Raw genomic sequence first — 19,417 nt, forward strand, 5'->3', positions numbered from 1 at the left:
TCACGATCATTTTACGGTTGTTTATTGACTGTCAAAAGAATAGTTTTCGAGATATTTTAAAAGTGTGCTAAAGCCATCTAATGTAATGTTTCATCGAAATATATCTTTTTATTTTTTAAAAAGGCATCTAAGAATTTTCAGTGTGTGTTTTCTTGCCTCTGACGTTACAATCTAACATGGCTACCGCAAGGACTCAGGAGTTTTAAGAGTCAAACACGGTTAGCGAAGCATAGATTCTTAAAAGTACATTTTCTAATTTATTATCAGCATGTAATTCAAGCTAAAGAGTTCGTGCGATCTTTAATGTCTCCGGTGATTTCCAAGACGATTGATCGCAACAATTTTAGAATTATCTTAATCAATAGAATAGAATTAGATACCCATTAGATATCTATTAGAAAAAAATTGCGCTTTGCTAACGGCGCTAATGGCTCTTTTAATAACCTATTTTCCATTAGATATTAAATAATAATCAACCCCGTAAAATAATTTTATCTAAAATCTCATTAAAATTCTCATTAAAAACAATAATCAAAACAAAAAAATTATTTTTCTAAATTCTTATTGTCTGCATGTGTGTGTGTGTGTGTGTGTGTGTGTGTGTGTGTGTGTGTGTGTATGTGTGTGTGTGTGTGTGTGTGTGTGTGCATTGCTAAAATATTGCTAAACATTAAATAGATAACTAACATCTCATATATTGAAGCAATCGTCGAATATTTGTGAGAAATACAAATTTAAAAATATATATAGCAACATGCATTGCAAGAAATAAAACATCGAGAGACACACATACAAAAAATAGTATTAATAAATATATAATTATGTGTGTGTATGTGTATCATTATAAAATAAACTAAAGCAGAAATTCTAGCTAAAATTTTCTATACCTTTCTCCCACGATCGGCATCATATTCTCCTTCAAGGCTACTGGTGCTGCTAGCTGATGTTGTTCCAGCACTTGTCTTTCGTGTAAGCTATTGGTGTTAGTTATGTGTTCGTTAATAATTAAGACTATCAATATGTTCCACAAATAGAAAATATTTTTTTTCAAGACTTCAAGAAGCTCTCTAATTTTGATAAAGATCTTTATGATTTTTTACTTAAGCATTGATTGTGAATACAATTCTATTTTTCTATCAAAAACAATATATGTGATACGCAATTCTCTATAATATGTGCTATATAATATAAATTATTAATATAATATAATACAAATGTTGCATTAACATGGAAAAAGGAATAAGATGACAAAATGGATAAGATAACGAGGTGTTAATTTTTTTTTATTAATATAATAATTAATAATAGATAAGCTGGTATTTAACTCCTTAGAAAAATTTTGATAAATAATTTCTTGGAAACTTTCGTTGATAGCAAATTGACATCAACTATGTCCACTTTTGTGATCTGCCGACAGAATCTGATAGCAAATTGACGAGCAGTAATTTTCCTCTCATAAATATAATATGTAATGTAACATAACATGTTATCGTAGTTATATCCCACATACCAATTATGTATATTGGTTCAACTTAATTAAATACATAATAAAATAAATTGTGAAAATAATTAATTTGTAAAACTCGAAATATAATTTATATGGGAATTAAATTTCTGCTCTTTGTGCTTCAAATAGACAGTAAACGGATAATTCTTAATTTATCCTATCGATTCCAATCAATTTAATATTCTTATTAATGCGTTTAATCTTCTGCTAAGCTTGCGTATATCAGATATGATCAAAAATTAAACTGATAAAAACAGTTACTACATACACTTTTGATCTTATATTAATAGTCGTACCTTGTAGAATTTATATATGCATTTCTAACAAAAAGAACTCCGCACGGTTCTTATGGATTTGGGGTCCCGGTCAAATTGGCTGAATTTTTGATATGATGTAAGTTTTGACTCCCTGAACAAAAGTTCCAATGGCCACCAGGCCAAAATATCAAAAGTTTTTGAGTTACAGCTCAAATGTCCAAAATTGAGGTCAATTGGACCCCATGCGGGGTCCTTTGAATACGAGAAAGTACGTCGCATAGCGGTAAGCGAAGAAATTATCAAATATTAAAAGCCTTTAAGACTCCTGGATTCTCGCCGTGGCCATATTAGATTGTGACGTCAGAGGCGAGAAAGCACACGCTGAAAATTCTTAGATGCCATTTCGAAATGAAAAGATATTTCGATGAAACACTACTTCAGATAGCTTTAGCCCACTTTTAAAAATATTTTTATTTCAAAATAGCATCTAAGAATTTTTAATGTGTTTTTTCTCGCCTCTGAGCATCACAATTCCAACGTGGTCGATTAGGGACCAGAAGCTATAAATACCGATCTACATCATTGTTCAATTTAAATAACTGGAGAATGTAATTCACAGTGAAATGACAGACCTGCTTGATTTCTACTGCCAATCAGCCATCAGATCTACATTTAAATTTCAAATTCTGTTCAATTTCTATTGCCAATCTGATATGTCAGATTTCAGGTTATGTTAGGAGATCTTATTATTAGTCGATTTCTATCACCAATCTGCTGTTCTGTCGATTTCTATCACCAATCTGACTTATTCGGTAATAAGAGCTCTTATGCTAAATTCGTAGCCTTTTTGTTGACAACAATTTGTAGCAGGCATTTGGAAAAATTTGCTTTTATCAGATTTGACTATGGCCTAGTTTACATATCGTGCACTTGATACGCGTATCCAGTGTTGTGCTTAGATGATTTTAAAATTAGCTAGATAAAGATGAGATAAAAATATGTAAATTTATCTTACAAGTAACACTACTCAAGTGCCATTCGCCGATATTCTTGAAACTTTGCACACACGTAGTACATCGAAAAACATTAAACATGTGTTTTTTTATTTTGGCTAACAAGGCGTTTTAAGGTCGGGTATAGTACCACTATCTTGCCTTCACTGGTCGGGTATAGTACCACTATCTTGCCTTCACTGGCTGGGTAGACCTTCCCATTGCCTTCAGTTTCCGCCATTTGGATGCGTCATATTGAATTTTTCATCCGCCACCTCTAGAGTGACATAACTGTTGCCAAAATCGTAATCATGTATCTAATAAACTTCGCAAGTGGCGTTAAATAAAGTTTTTGAAACTTCTGCGATTTTCTCCACCATTTTGTATTTGCCATTCTGAATCTCGTTAAACTAATGTCAAAATCGTCATTAGCGATCTCAAAAACACGCAGACAATGGGAAGGTCTACCCAGTCAGTGAAGGCAAGATAGTGGTACTATACCCGACCAGTGAAGGCAAGATAGTGGTACTATACCCGACCAGTGAAGGCAAGATAGTGGTACTATACCCGACCAGTGAAGGCAAGATAGTGGTACTATACCCGACCTTAAAACGCCTTGTTAGCCAAAATAAAAAAACACGTGTTTAATGTTTTTCGATGTTCTACGTGTGTGCAAAGTTTCAAGAATATGGGCGAATGGCACTTGAGTAGTGTTACTTGTTAGATAAGATAAAGATGATTTTATTTTAAATATACATATATGTATATAGATAAAAGATAAAATTATATGACGATTTATCTAGATAACTTCCAGATAATATTATTTTTAAAATTGCTTATGTAAACAGTTAAAAAATGTAATGTAAAATAAAAAAATAAAAATTATAGATATAAAAATATATTTATAGTTTTATTTATAAGTTTTTATCGTTTACTGCTCAAGTTCTATTACTTAAAATATTTTCATGTGCTATGAAACTCTAAACCAAATTATCTGAATATTATGTTAGATAATTTAGTAAAGATAACACTTTTTTTTATCTAAGATGCAGATATAGATAATACATTTTTTTATTATCTATATAAAGATAAGATAACGCCAAAATTTCATCTAGATGATCATCTATATAATTTTATTTAGATAACAGCAAACACTGCGCGTATCAAATAGTAAATAACTAGTACATTAGTTCAGTTATTGGCTAATCAGCTTAAATTCACTACTTGATACGCGTATCAAGTGCTCGATGTAAACTATGCCTATATCTGAGTAGACATGTAAAAATTACACACAAAGTGTCCTTTTTTAAACAATCTAGTCGAATATCTTGAAAACTGAATCCGCAGCAGGCAAAAATGTTTCAGACAAAAATTTATAGAATTTTGAAAGACAAGAAAAAATAGTTGATTTAGAATTTTAACTAAAGTCATTTTTTAAGATTGTAGTTAATTTTTTTTTTCTTTTTAAAAGATAGAAGTTTTTTTCAGCAAATTCCAGAAAAGCGCTCAATTTTGCGTAAAAACCTGATATGCATAGCGTTTATCCATTAGTTTAAAAGTTATTTAGCGTTAAAATAATTTAGCATTAAATTAAAATTTCTTTTGTGAAAAAGTTTTTCACGATAATTTGTTTCCGAATTACAGATTTTACAAAAGGTCTATTTTGTAACATTTTCTTTAAAACGATATAATTTTATCAAAAAAGGTCGTAAAAAAATATTTAAAATATGGATTTGTTAGGAAATAAATGAACATAAAAATTCATACAGTTTTGTACCAGGGAGCCGATTCCTCTGAGCTATGCAAAAGTTTAAGACATTTTTCCCCCCGTTTCTCAATATCTATCTTCATCCGCGCGTCCATCATTTTATAAAATATTTTTTTGTAATTCAATTTTGGTTTTTTGGATTATTTTTTAAGAGAAATATTCAAGGTTTAATTTAAGCTTTGGTTCATCTCAATATGATGATTTTTTACTGAGTTATCGCAATTGAAAGATGTCAAAAAATTGTGCTAAATGGCCCATCTTTTTTGTGGGTGAGTATACATATAATCCGCAGAAAAATTTTCCGTAAAATTGTGCTTTAAACTATAGATAGTTTCAGACGAATTCGCTTATGCGCGAAAAGACGTAGGAAATATATTTAAATATTTGATTAATGATTAGGCATTAGGCATTGCACATACACACACACGTGAGAAATAAAAGGATCACGATAATCAAGCACCCCGAACGTGAGAGACAAAGAGACTCATATGGTAATCAAACACTTCAAACGTGAGAGTTAAAGGGACTCACGCTAATAAAGCACCCTAAACGGACCGGATACTCGTCACACATCATCGTCGTGGTCAATACATAGAATTTTGGCTTTCGGTGGAATTGGCTGCTTTTTTCATATGTTGTAAATTATAACTTCAGCGAAAAATTATCGTATCGAGTTCCGCCAAAGCGCATTTTATTTTCATTGCTCTTAAATTCTTTTAATATTCTATATCTAATTCTAATTCCTATATTTACACTTTTATTGAAGTTATATGTACAATTAGGGTTTTTTTACGCAAAATTGAGCGATCTTTTAAAATCTGCTCTCTCTCTCCTTTACTTTTAACTTTTTGCTTAAAACAACAAGGTTGATTTTTTTCACATAACTTTGAAAAATGACTTTAGTTAAGGTTAAGGTTCAAACTCATCACAACTTTTTTTCTTTCAAAATTTCTCAAAATTTCTCTATAAATTTTCTGTCTAAAATATTTTTGTTTGCTGGGTTCAATTTTCAAGATATTCGATCGGACTGTTTAAAATGAGATACCTTGTATAATCTTTAGGCTCATGTTATATAAAATAAAGCTAATTGTAAGTACTTTTCAATGTAATATTTGATTCCATATATTTAATGTTATTTTAATTTAATTTTAAAAGTTTTCAAATAATGATAATTATTTTTGTTTTATCTTCAACTTTATTTTATATTATATATTTATAAATAATTGTTTTTGTTTTAATGTTTATTTACGAAGTTATTTATTATTTTTGATTAATTTTAGTTTTTTTTTTTTTAGTCATAAATATTATTTGTTCTATTTTAATTTTTTTTTATTTGTGCGTTTAAATATTATAAATATAAACATATATAATATACAGGGTGTCCGGTAATAGTCGCATCAACCGTCGTGTGCAGATTCCTGGGATCATTTGGAGACGATTTTTCCTCAGCGAAAATGTCGAGGGAGGTCATTATTTTTTGCATGTTTTCAATTTTTGCCATCATGTATCTTTGTAACTAAGCCTTAAATTAAAATTCTATTAAAGTAAACTCTACCTAAAATTAACTGAAGAATGTGAATTTATTATTCTTTTATTTCCACAAGGCTTAGTTTGCGAAAAACCCTTTATTTTCAATCGCTTATAACTCGAAAATTATTGGTGTCTCGACATTTTTGCTGAGGAAAAATCGTCTCCAAATGATCCCAGGAATCTGCACACGACGGTTGATGCGACTATTACCGGACACCCTGTATATGTATATACATATATAAAAAGTTATAAAAATATATAAATATATTAAATTTTTTTTACAATAAATTTAGTTATCCATAAAAGAATCCATTTTCAACCTAACTTTAGGTCTTTAGTCATCATGTCTTTAAAAAACTAAAATTTTTTAAAATTGTAATTTATTAACAAATTTGTCAATTTTTACAGATAACAAATAAAGCTTTAGTAAATCTGAAAAAATATAGCAATTTTTACGTCATTGTAGAAATTAAGAAAAATCAATAAATCATAAAGTTGTCATCTTATTCCCTATAATATATAGTGTATGTTAACAGTATAATATAAATAAACGAATGTATTGTAAATCGATACAATCAGTATAAAATTAATGAATATAAAAGATAATAGAGTCAATCAATTTAGTCGCTTTACTGACTCACTTATGTGGAGAACATGCAATTGGTATTCCATGACTTTACTGATAAAAACTTTTGCAAAAATATTGTATAAAGTTTGTTGCACTTTTACTTATCATAAAATTTGTATATTATGACATATTTTTTTCATTATTAACGGTAATTATAAATCGTTTTCTTATGATTAAATAATTAATATAAAAGTGTAAACATAAAATTAAAAAATTATGACACATATTTATAAATTTTGCTGTAATTTTACAGTTTTACGTTTACATGATGAAATTTATACCTACTCTACATTCAAGCAATTATTTTAAATATAAAAAGAATGTTTTTTCTCCTTCCCTTTCTCTCTCTATCTCTTTCTCTCACTCACTCACTCACTCACTCACTCATTCATTTATTCATTTATTCATTCATTATTCATTCATTCTCCATTCATTCATTCACTCACTCATTTATTCATTCATTGACTCACTCTCTCTTTCTAATACAAATATACGAACAATCAAGGTAAGAAAAACATATGAATATATTACCTTTTCTTTTTGTTTCTTGATTGGGCTAGGCCGTCGGTCTATATGTTCTATATCATCAGGGAGCGTCTCAGGCTCATAACTCATAGTATGTCGTTTGCTTGGTTCAGAACCATACGTTTCAACTGATTTAGGCCCACCTAATGCTATACAAGGCAGTCACACTATTTCAACATCTTAGTATCGCATAGACTTAAAGATATGATTATAAAAGGCACTTGTGGTTTATAATGGATTTTGAAACTATAGAAAGTAAAATATATATATAGTGTTTTAAAAATTGAAATATTGAAATATTAATAATGCCATTCTAATATTAAAAACTCATGCTTGTACAAGCTTATGTATGCCCTAATTCGCTTTGTGCATGATTACATGTGGCGCCGCGTGACGGTTAAATATAATATAATACTTAAACTGAAACAATTTATAAACATATAAAGAGAATTAAAACCGTTTTTTAATGCTATAATAATTATACAATCTAAATATCGTTAAAGTAACTACTATAATAATGTAATTATTAATAATATGATTTTTATTTCATGAAATACATAATATTCATTTGTAAACTGAGAAAAATATTATCTTAACCAATAACAATTTCTTTGATTTTTCTTCTTAGAAACTGATAAATTGTTCGAAATGAATATAATTTTGAGAACAGAATTTAAAGGAATTACTCATTCAATTGATTTTCACCCTCAAGCTATTGTAAAAGAAAAAAAATTAGCTGTATCTTATGTTCAAAGAGTAGAAGAAAAATATACAAATGACACTGGTATTTTGATAACAGATAGTGTTGTACGTCAAACTTATTCTGTCATTTTACATCCCTACAAAGTTAGTTTAGAGATAAATATTCGGGGACGAATGTTCAGTCATATTGATATTTAATAATTTAATTAATATTTTTTATAACTATATTAAATGTTTTTTAGTTGGATAACAATCGTCATGTATTTCATGTTTACGACTTAGTCGACTTAAGTTTTTGCACAAAAAATTGAATTAAAGATTCAACGATGTGATTCGAGTTATTAAACATTATGCTCCTCAGCTTTTATATTTTTTAATATAGAGGTATACTATTTAGTAATGATTTATTATCATAAAAACAAATTTTAAGGCAATATAATTGTTTTCACTATTGATTACATTAAATATGATTTAAGTCGTTTTTCTGACGATCGACTATAACAACATGTAAAACATCTTTGACATCCGAAAAAACTATTATTAATATACAAACGCTGCTTTTTAGCATCAATTTCAATTAAATAAAATAAAACATTAATTAGTTTAAAAGAAAACTTATTACTATCTCGGTGGACGAAAATGTTTTATTCTATATTATATTAATCTGCAACTGTTGTAGTTTTCTTTTAAATTAATATTTTATTTTATTTGTAATTGAAATTAATGCTAAAAAGCAGCTTTTGTATATTAATAATAGTTTTTTCGGATGTCAAAGATGTTTTACATGTTATTGTAGTCGATCGTCAGAACAACGACTTAAGTCATATTTTATGTAATCCATGGTGAAAACAATTATATTGCCTTAAAATTTGTTTTTATGGTAATAAATCATTACTAAATAGTGTACTTCTATATTAAAAAATATAAAAGCTGAGGAGTATAATGTTTAATAACTCGAATGAGATCATTGAATCTTTAATTCAATTTTCTGTGCAAAAATTTAAATCGACTTAAATCGTTTTTCGAGCGAAGGGCTCATATATTATATATGTATATATTATATATATTCATATATTCATATATTTATTATATATATTATTTATTATGTTTATTTTCCATTTTTCCAATTTATTAAAAGGTTAGTGTATTTTTATTGTTTCAAGCTAACTTCACAAACTAATCACTATGAGCGTCTAATCGTTTTGCAAATCCCCTCCACATTCATGCACAAAGCGAATAGGAAACTATTAAATCAGACATATCTCTCTTATATATGTATGTATACAGGGTAGTTCATGTAACGGTCGCCACGATTTTTGAGACATTTCCGCCAGTTTAAAAAAAAGTTTATACAGTGAAAATTAATCTGCTTTACGCAAGCTATAACATGCAATTGAAAAAATTTTTTTTCAATTTTTATCTCGTACTATTCACTTTTTGACCATCCTATCCTTATAATTTTTTATGCAGAATATTGTGAGGAATCGATCTATATAAAAAAAATATGGTGGTTCCATTTAAAAAATTCAAAATGACATTGATTTGTTTATAAAAAAAAATTTTTTTTTCAATTTTTTTTATTGCATGTTATAGCTTGCGTAAAGCAGATTAATTTTCACTGTATAAACTTCTTTTTAAACTGGCGAAAATGTCTCAAAAATCGTGGCGACCGTTACGTGAACCACCCTGTATATATATATATATATATATATATATATATATATATATATACAGGATATCCTACATAAAGTGTTACAAGCTGTTTTCTCCGCTACTTCTAGAGATATTAAATAAAATTTTTTTTTAATTAAACGGTACAAGTTACCTGAAAATTTGATGGATAAAAAAATGTTGAGGGCTTTTAAGGAACAAAAGGGGGGCCCCTCTCATTTCTTTTTAAATGGAACCACTATAATTTTTTCATATAAATCGATTCCTTGCAATAATTGGCATAAAAAGTTATAAGGGTAGAGTGACCAAAAAATGAATAGTTTACGAAATATCTCGTGAAATATTCATTTTTCGATGATCTTATCTTAATACTTTTACACAAAATAATGAGAGGAATCAATTGGTATAAAAAAACACCATAGTTATTTTTAAGAAAAAATACATAAATTACTAGTTGCGATTTTTTTTTTAATAAGAGTATATTTTTCTTATACCAATTGATTTAGCTCATTATTTTATGCAGAAAATTATTAAGATTATCGAAAAATGAATATATTACATATTTATTAGATATTTCATATTTTGTCAGAATAAAGCATAAAATATTTCATAAGGCATTCATTTTTCGATTATTCCATTTTAATAATTTTTTACGCCAAATATTACGAGTAATCGATTTATGTAAGAAAATTATGATTTCATTTAAAAAAAAGTAATGGTGACTTAAAATCTCAGAAATGCCTCCCACAGAAAAATTATTACGAGCATATTATGATTCTCTTGATACCGTACAACTTTCATAATTACAATATTTTTGTTTTTCTAAAAATAGCGGAGATATTCCAGGTGGACAGAATTATTGCTCCTATATACGTGTAATATGAATTGCAATAATTGAAAAGTTCCATTAAATCATTGATATTATATCACACATTCGTATTATTTGCAAGTGATAAAAACTTTATTCACCATCCATGCTTCTAGATGCAAGTCGTCGGCCACTCAAAGACCTCTCGAATTGCGGAGGTTGTCTGTCAATAGGGGTTTTCTTCGTTTCGTAATGAGTTCTTCCAGAGTATCGAAAACGAGATCCCAGATATGGAATTAATCCCACTTTCTTCACAGGCTCCGGACTCATAAGTCTATAAACATAAAATTTTTTTATTTGTTTAAAGTGTCATAAATTAAAAAAAATATGTTGCTTAAAATTGTTACTCACCTGAAGAAAGTATGATGCTCCACGCACACTTTCCATAATTTTTTCGCTGCTCTGTGATTTGCCAATTTAAATCCAATTGTGGATTCGAATTGTTCAAAGTCACCTGGTCTAATTTTAATGTAGAAATTATGCCTTTTGTAAGATATTTTTAATATCTTTGGCCAGGCGAATCTATTAATTCTTAAACAATCTCTATAAACAAGAAGGCCTGAAGCGCATACACCTAACATTATGTCAACCCCTTCCGAATCTTTTGCAGGATGAAGATCTACGCCATACATAGCTAATTTTTTCGCATTTTCGAGATAATGCAGCTCCGCTTCAGCGGGTGTTTGACCCCTAAAATATAGCAAAAAAAAAAATTATTTAATTAAACAATCATCTCCGCTATTTTTCCTTATTCTATATATCGAAAAACAATTGTTTATGCAAAAATAAAACTAACTTGTGTGTTTTATGAAGATCCATCACTTTCTCGATTAATTCGGGTGTTTGGTTAGGTGCAAATTTAAAGTCTTTCAAATATGACCTTCCATGTTCCTCAGGATCATAATCTCCAATTTCTGACTGAACTAGATAGGAGCCTAAGAGAGCATGTGTCACAAAAGAACAAAGTAGACGACCTGTAATAATATCGTTTCTGATCTGTAGACACAGTTGGTAACGCGTAATATCTTCTTGCAATTGGGCTGGATCCGGTGGGTAGAATTTCACTTCAAAATTAAACTTCCATGGTTCAGCTGAAATCATATATTAACTTTAGAAAAAATACTCCAATATACTATTATCTATCATTATATTAATAATGATGTTTGTTATAGTTTTCATACTTTTTATGAATTTTATGATTCTCTTATAAAGATCCAACCAATTGCGAGAATCATGTCTGTCTTCATAGATGAGACCAAAATAATCCTTTTCCAGCAAATTCATGCTTTGGCAAATCACATCGAGAAGTTCTTGACCTCTCGCCTTTCTCTGCAACAGATTCAATATATCTATATTAGCATCGAATAAATAAAATGTATAAATTTGATTTTATATGCATATAATAAATATGAACAAAACATTTTTGAACACTCACATCGATGTAGAAATCTCGTACAGTACCATCTAGGAGGGTAACTTTGGCAAGAACCATTTTTCCTTTGCTAACCGGGCTCTTGGTAGGCGAATTTGTCCCGGTTCCATTTTCCGCCATTGCTTCCATCGGAGCATCAGTGACCTTTTGCTCTTCCGGCATTTTCGCTCTATTTTATTATATATATATAATATATAATATATAATATATATATATATATATATATATCCGATTTTATATCTGAAATTAAATACATAATTGTATCTTAAAACAATAATAAGAATATATATATATATATATATATATATATATGTATATACATATTTGTAAATAAAAAAATTAGTTTGAATTACGCGAAAGCAGTAATCTTTCATAGTTCCTTCTATTTCCATATTTCAAAATATCAAAATATGCATATACATCAGAGTGTCCGGTAATAATCGTTCCACCTATCGTGTACAGTTAAACTGGACGGGTTAAACTGGATTTAAAAATCTCTATCGCGTTTTGTAATTTTCGTAATAATTATTGAGAAATTAATTAAAAAAGATCGCGGCCAATCCGCAATGAGAAAAGATAGCCTACTCTCATAGTTACTAGACGACGAAGCATTAAGAATTAATAAGTAAGTTTATTTATGTATGTATCTAGCAACTATGTAATAATGAGCTGTCTCTTCTTGCCGCAAATTGACCGATCTTTTTTATTAAGACTCCTATAAGTTCTCGCCGCAGCCATGTTAGATTGTGACGTCAGAGGCAAGAAAAAGCAGCACATACATACTGACAATTCTTAGATGTCATTTTTTAATAAAAAGATATTTTTGTAATCCTTGCCGCGAAAGTACGATTTTCGATTGCTGTTTAGCGTGCGGAAAGTGGCTTATTTCTCAACGATGCCTTACTTTACCGCACTAGTGCGAGAATAGTATCTTTTGCCTTACTTTACCGCACTAGTGCGAAAACATCGTCACTTATGGGTTACTTTACCGCACTAGTGTGTAAAAAATCTTCTTTTTTAACGGTTGATAGTTTTTTTTTTTACCATTTCTCGACTGACATAACAAACTTGAACGTAACGAAATTCACGCTAGACAAAACGTCAATTCGTTATAACCTTCATCATTCAAGAAGGATAAAATGGTTAAAAACGAGGCCGGTATTCATAGTCCGATCTTATATTTAAGATCGTCTTAAGTCTGGTCGGAGGTTGACTTAAGATCCCATTCAACCAATCAAATGGCTGCGTAGCATCTCAAGCTCGGACTTAAGACGATCTTAAATATAAGATCGGACTATGAATACCGGCCCGAGTGTTCAAGACCGTCCACGCCGCTGGAACTCGTACAAGCAGCTGAATCTGCCACGGAGAATCTATTACCGAAAATTGTTCAAATCTCACATTTCATTTTGGCGATAAATAAATATAACACTATATAATACTCTTTCTTATTTGAATTTAATTTCAATTAATTATTTAATCTCAAATCGAACTTTCGCGACAGGCATTACAAAAAATATTGTATGTGGAATGTGCGGAAGACAACGAATACGTCGCGCGTGAAGTTGCCGCATTCGCCTCAGCTTATGATGCATTCACACTCGTACTCGTGCGAATGCACCATAAGCCTTCGGCTCATGCGGCAACTTCACGCGCGACGTAATTCGTTGTTTTCCGCACTTGCCACATAAGATACTATTTGATAAAACACTACTTCAGATGGCTTTAGCACACTTCTAAAATACCCCGAAAACTATTCTTTTCCCTTGACACTCAATCAACAATCGTAAAATGATCATAATATCAGACTGTCATGCGGAATGACTGCGCATGTATGCAAAGACTAGACGGATTGGGTCTCATATTACAATTATTTTACAACTGTTGATTGATTATAAAGGGAAAAGGTAATTTTCGAGGTATTTTAAAAGTGAGCTAAAGCCATCTAAAGTGCTGTTTCATCGAAATATCTTTTTATTTCGAAATGACATTTAAGAATTTGTAGCCTGTTTTCTCGCCTCTAACGTCACCATTTCAACATGGTCGGTGAGGAGCCAGGGGCCTTAATTATTGTGAAAACTGCAAAACAATAGAAAACTTTCTTATTCGATTTAACCCGCTCTCTATCTACACACGATGAGTAGAGCGATTATTATCAGATACCCTATGTAACTTATTTGGATATTTTTCTATAATTTCTCGATAATATCGATAGAGTAAAAAAGATTTCGTGTCAACATGATATTTCCGCTATAGTATATCTAAATCTGGTGTCACACGGAGAAATAATCAATATGTGAAAGTTCTTCGAATGTACAAAATAGAGTCTGGCCACTCATCGTATCTATTTTTATTGGTTATATGTACATTTTGAGGGGTTTGCGAGCTGAACCAATGAAAGATTCTGGCCACAGATGAAGTGGCCAGACTCTATTTTCTAGGGACTCTAGAATGTACGAGTTCACCACGCTCGCCATGCCGATTATGTGTATGTGCGTGTGCGCGCACTTGTGTAATGTACATACACATACACACGCGCCAAAACACACACATATGCCAAAAAACACTACCATGACAATATCATGACCGTATGCATTAAACTATCATGAGTCGATATATATATCTATTTTTCCAAACTTTGACGCTCTATAACTCGGAAACTGTCCATTTTTCAACCTTGTGCCCATTGACACTTTTCATCAGGATGTAATGAACTACATTATACTAAATTTTCAGCCAATTTAACTGGAATCCATTTTCCATAAGATTTGTGCGAGGTCCTTTTAATAGCGCTGATTATAAGAATTTAAAAAATTATATAAATATCCAGAAATTCTTTCATTTCGAATTACAAGTTTTTTATTGGCTCTTTCAATTACAATCCGTTATATTTTTTTCTTATAGCGACATCTTAAGACCATTATTTACACTATTTCTCAATTTACAAGTTCTCCTAGGGTTGGTTTCACCATCTCCGATTAATTCAATCGACCGATTAAACTATATCTTTGTCTCTTTTTAAAAACGTAGCTGAAAAGAGACAAAAATATAGTTTAATCGGCCGATTGAGTTAATCGAAGATGGTGAAACCGGCTCCTAGTATTATTTAGATTCTGAAACGATTAAAAATACTGTCAGAATATTTAAACATATTCGATATACTGTATCCCAGGAGAAAACATGTAACAGTTTACATTGCTTGTAATAAAATAGCCAAAATTTTAAAAACTCATTAATCTTAAAAAAATTCAATAGGGAATGGAATAAGTTTTTCCTAACATATATATCCGGAAATATACTACTCAACAAAATAATGCCTAGGTAATTTTATTTCAAAATTTCAAATAATTTCAAATAATCATAACTCCGCCAAAAGTTGTCATCAGTGATGTGCCGTATAATTTACGTCCATTCTTTACGTAATTTTTTACGCGTAATAAATTAATTTTTTACCTTATTTATTTTTTACAATTTTTACATAAAAACGTAAAGAATGTAAACAATGTAAAAAATAGCCTAAATTACTAACAAAATTATATAAACTGGACAAACTTTATATTACTTTATTTTAAAAGTAATAGTACAAAAGGTTAAATGCACACGAATCACGAACATAAATTTTTAAAATTTATATATAAAATAAAAATAAAAATGAAACAAAATGAAAACTAGACTCTAATAAAACAAAAACAAATCATATATTACATATCAGTCATAATTCATAATGTCATAATTTCATAATATAACATCATAACTCATAAACTCATAACATAACTCATAAGACAAGAGTACAAGAGTATAACCTAACCTAACCTAACCTGACCCTAACCTTTCTTTACTAATTTTCTACATATTTTACATGTTTACATTCTTTACGTAAAAATTTACTTTTTTTACGTAAAAAATAAAAAATTATTTTTTTACGTGTAAACGCACATCACTGGTTGTCATATTCGAAATTTTTTTTTTATTGTCAAGCTTAAAATCTATACTTTAAGAAGTATTTGTCAGATTTTAATTTATCCTTCCCCCTCCCCCACCCGCCGTCTTTTAAAAAGTAAGGACGTGTCTCGTCTTCAAAAATTGCATAATTTGACGCACTCCACGGAGTGGAATAAATTTTTTCGCAAATTTTATCATAATCGTAAAATATGAACTTTTCTTTCTAAATTAAAAAAATGAGATTCGTACGATTTTTTTCGCCACGTTATTACATATATCGATGTCGACCTAACCCATATACATTTTTGTTTAATTACCACTTCAGCATCAGTTTTTTCATACAGTGATTTGAAAAAAGAAACAATTATTTGTCAGAAAAAATCCTTAAAAATAGCCTTCTTTTTTAGCCGTTAGACTGATTTTCCTACTTAAGTTTAATTTCAAGCAGCATATCTTGCTAATATAACAGTGAAAATGCAACAAAAATCGAGTATTTGCTATTACATCGTATAAGATAGATATAGTAGATACTACATAGCAAATATTAAGCAAAGTCATATCAGATATTGACAGCAAAAATGCAGCAGAGATTGAGCATAGTCTGTTGTCACGCTATAATGGCAAAAATACGGTAAAGATGGAACACGCCTGGTATAATCACAATTATATTAATAGATCCAACAAAATCGCCAATTTCTTGTAGTTATATGTCAAACTTGAATAGCATATTTTATTGATTAAAAAAAATCATATTGAATCTAGAAATTATTTCTTTTTCGAGTTCAAACATTTTTTGATTACAACAGACTTTGGCAAGTACGTCTGTCAAATTTAGAATTATAACTCAATTACACCCAATAATTACAATTTAATAAGTAATAATTACAATAAAATATTTGTGTGCAATACAATAATATTTAGTTATTAATAATATTTAGATGTAATATTTTTGTCGTAGTTATATTAATGTAATTATGTATACTAGATAAATGTTCTGTCTTTTCCGTGTTTTATCGTCACATCGTGAAAGATTATGCTCGATTCTGCTGCAATTTTGCTGTCGATTGCTAAAGTAGAACGTACTTTATTCTTGCTGTGGTTTTACATGTCATGATGGCATATATCATGTACGATTTTCGCTACATTTTTGCTGTTATATTAGCAAACTGTGTTGTCAGAAACTAAACTTAATGGCAAAGCATACCAAAATCTACTTCTAAATATGACTGAGTTTGTTGACATATTGCTGTCATATTGCTAGCATTTTGCTAATTGGGTCATATATTTGTCTAGGAAATTATTTTCAATCACGAAAATAGATCTTACGACAATTGATCAAAACTTACAGCTATTTATTACTCCATAAACCAAAAAGAGTTTTCGATGTATTTTACTAATCCATTATTTAATTATTGAACACGAATAATCACATTTAAAAAAAACTTATTTATTTTAAAGGAAAGCATTTGTCGCCATTTTGAAGAAACATTGATTGGTTATTATTAGAAAAGTAGGTTATTACTAGAAATCGTGCTAATGCATTCAAATATAAAACAAGAATTAATATTAGTTATGTGTTCCTAAGCAAGATGACCATGATTAAATCCCTTTTATGTCTTAAGGCTCCTTGTTTCTCGCCGACCATGTCGAAATCGTGACGTCAGAAGCGAGAAAATACACGCCGAAAATTTTTGTGTGCCATTTTTAGATAAAAAGATATTTTGATGAAACACAACTTCAGATGGCTTCAGCACACCTTTAAAATAGTCTGAAAACTATCCTTTTCCCTTCATAACCAATTAACAGCTGTAAAATGACTGTAAAGCATGCGGCACACGATGCTATTTTATCTGCTGGATTACTTGCGTGCGCCTGTGCTGGCAATCTTGCTCTTTGCTAGGCTGGAAATTGTGTGCCTGCTGGTCACGTTGCTGACTGATTTGCTGGATTTCGGTGATAGAACAGGTGCTATTTTTCTTGCTATAATCCTGCGCTGTCAATCAAGATGCTGACAGATTGACAGATTGTCAGTCTCAAATTTGGGTTAGGTTGCAAAATACATGTCAAAAAACATTCACAGTGACATATAACCACAATCATATAAACAATGATATTGCATATAACGATGATAGGGTTATCGTCACTTGAAATATTTTTGGTTTATTGAAATGATCTTCCTAAAACCAGCACGAAAGTAGGCATCGTCTGAAGCCAAGCGAGCAACACGGTCAGCAGCACTGCCAGCACTGCTGCCCACACGGTAGCAAGCACGCAAATCCAGCTAGCAATCCAGCAAATAAAATAGCATCGTGTGCCGCATGCTTAATATGAAGCTCAGTCCGTCTGGTCTTTGCACATGCGCTGTCATTCCGCATGACAACGTCTGATGTTTCAATTATTTTACGGTTATTGATTGACTGTCAAGGGAAAAAAATAGTTTTCAGACAATTTTAAAAGTATGCTAAAACCATCTAAAGTTGTGTTTCATCAAAATATCTTTTTATTTAAAAATGGCACGCAAAAATTTTCAGCGTGTATTTTCTCGCTTCTGACGTCATAATCCAACATGGTCGCGGCGAGGACCAAGGAGCCTTAAAAAGCAGAGTTGTAACTATGTTTATATGTTCTTATCTCCATATATAGAACTTGCATCGGATTGTTTATTACAATTTGAGCGTATTCACTTAGTTCGACATTTGACAAATAGTAATTTATAGCGAATTTGGTTGAATATATTAATTTACTAATGCGCACATTAAAGGCAGCCGTATACTTTACAATTTACAATAGATAATTATAATAATAAGAGATAATAATAATAATAATAAGATAATTATAATAATAAGAGATAAGATAATATTATATTATTCAATATAAATGACAATCTTCTTGTTATTCAATATAAATAACGATAATAATAATTCATAATATTAATTAATGTTTTAATTACTCATGCTAAATATTATAAAGAATATCCCATACTAATCTTATATAAATCCTATATGAGTGTCCTATATAACTGTCTATTAATTATCTTTGAGCCTATTACGTTTTTTGTTCAGCAGGTCATAAGTCTGTAACATATGAGAAAACCAGTTTACTAGGATCCAATTTCATATAGAATTAATGAGCAGTTCTTTATACATGATAGGCTTTAATGTGCATCAGTGGCGTACCAGTACATCCAACTGAATTCACTATTAGTTACAATTGCTGTTGAATGAGTATTGCAATGATAAAATAATGGTGAAATGATCATCGTTCCGAAACTCCCAGAAAGCATTTTTATGCATTCATATTTGCGAGATTAACGCGTTCTTAAGAATACGGCTTGTTAGAATTCGCACACTTTCGAGACTCGCAACGAGATAACGATCGAAATTCTCGATCACACCTCTCATCCATTAGATAACAGCTCGATGTTCCTTATTCTCCATCGATTCGACGATTGAGTCGGCGGGATTAATAAACTTTTGCAAAAAACAATAAGAAAAAATGCTAAATTTTATATCAAAATCAAAATATGTCAGATTAAGATATAAAGTATCTCGTAAACTGTTCAATTTTTGGCTATTTTACCTTTATAATTTTTATG

The 19,417-nt window shown here is 30.1% G+C and overlaps 1 protein-coding gene across 4 annotated transcripts in view; it reads right to left on the reverse strand.

Moving 5' to 3' along the window:
* Cora (erythrocyte membrane protein band 4.1 like coracle) overlaps positions 1 to 19,417 on the reverse strand; it is a 53,252-nt gene that overhangs the window by 11,200 nt on the left and 22,635 nt on the right. For all 4 annotated transcript variants that reach the window (XM_083047024.1, XM_083047023.1, XM_083047026.1 and 1 more), the window contains exons 2-8: positions 11,884 to 12,120; positions 11,630 to 11,777; positions 11,245 to 11,539; positions 10,800 to 11,138; positions 10,550 to 10,722; positions 7,214 to 7,356; positions 888 to 974 (exon numbers count right to left, since the gene is read on the reverse strand). In XM_083047024.1, coding sequence (XP_082903150.1) covers positions 888 to 974; positions 7,214 to 7,356; positions 10,550 to 10,722; positions 10,800 to 11,138; positions 11,245 to 11,539; positions 11,630 to 11,777; positions 11,884 to 12,042 — 1,344 coding nt within the window. In that variant the 5' untranslated portion in view covers positions 12,043 to 12,120. The remainder of the gene's footprint in view (positions 1 to 887; positions 975 to 7,213; positions 7,357 to 10,549; positions 10,723 to 10,799; positions 11,139 to 11,244; positions 11,540 to 11,629; positions 11,778 to 11,883; positions 12,121 to 19,417) is intronic.

The sequence above is a fragment of the Prenolepis imparis genome, unplaced genomic scaffold (assembly GCF_030444845.1).
Source record: "Prenolepis imparis isolate NDT839.2.m4 unplaced genomic scaffold, iyPreImpa1.0 SCAF_9, whole genome shotgun sequence".
Taxonomy (NCBI): domain Eukaryota; kingdom Metazoa; phylum Arthropoda; class Insecta; order Hymenoptera; family Formicidae; genus Prenolepis; species Prenolepis imparis.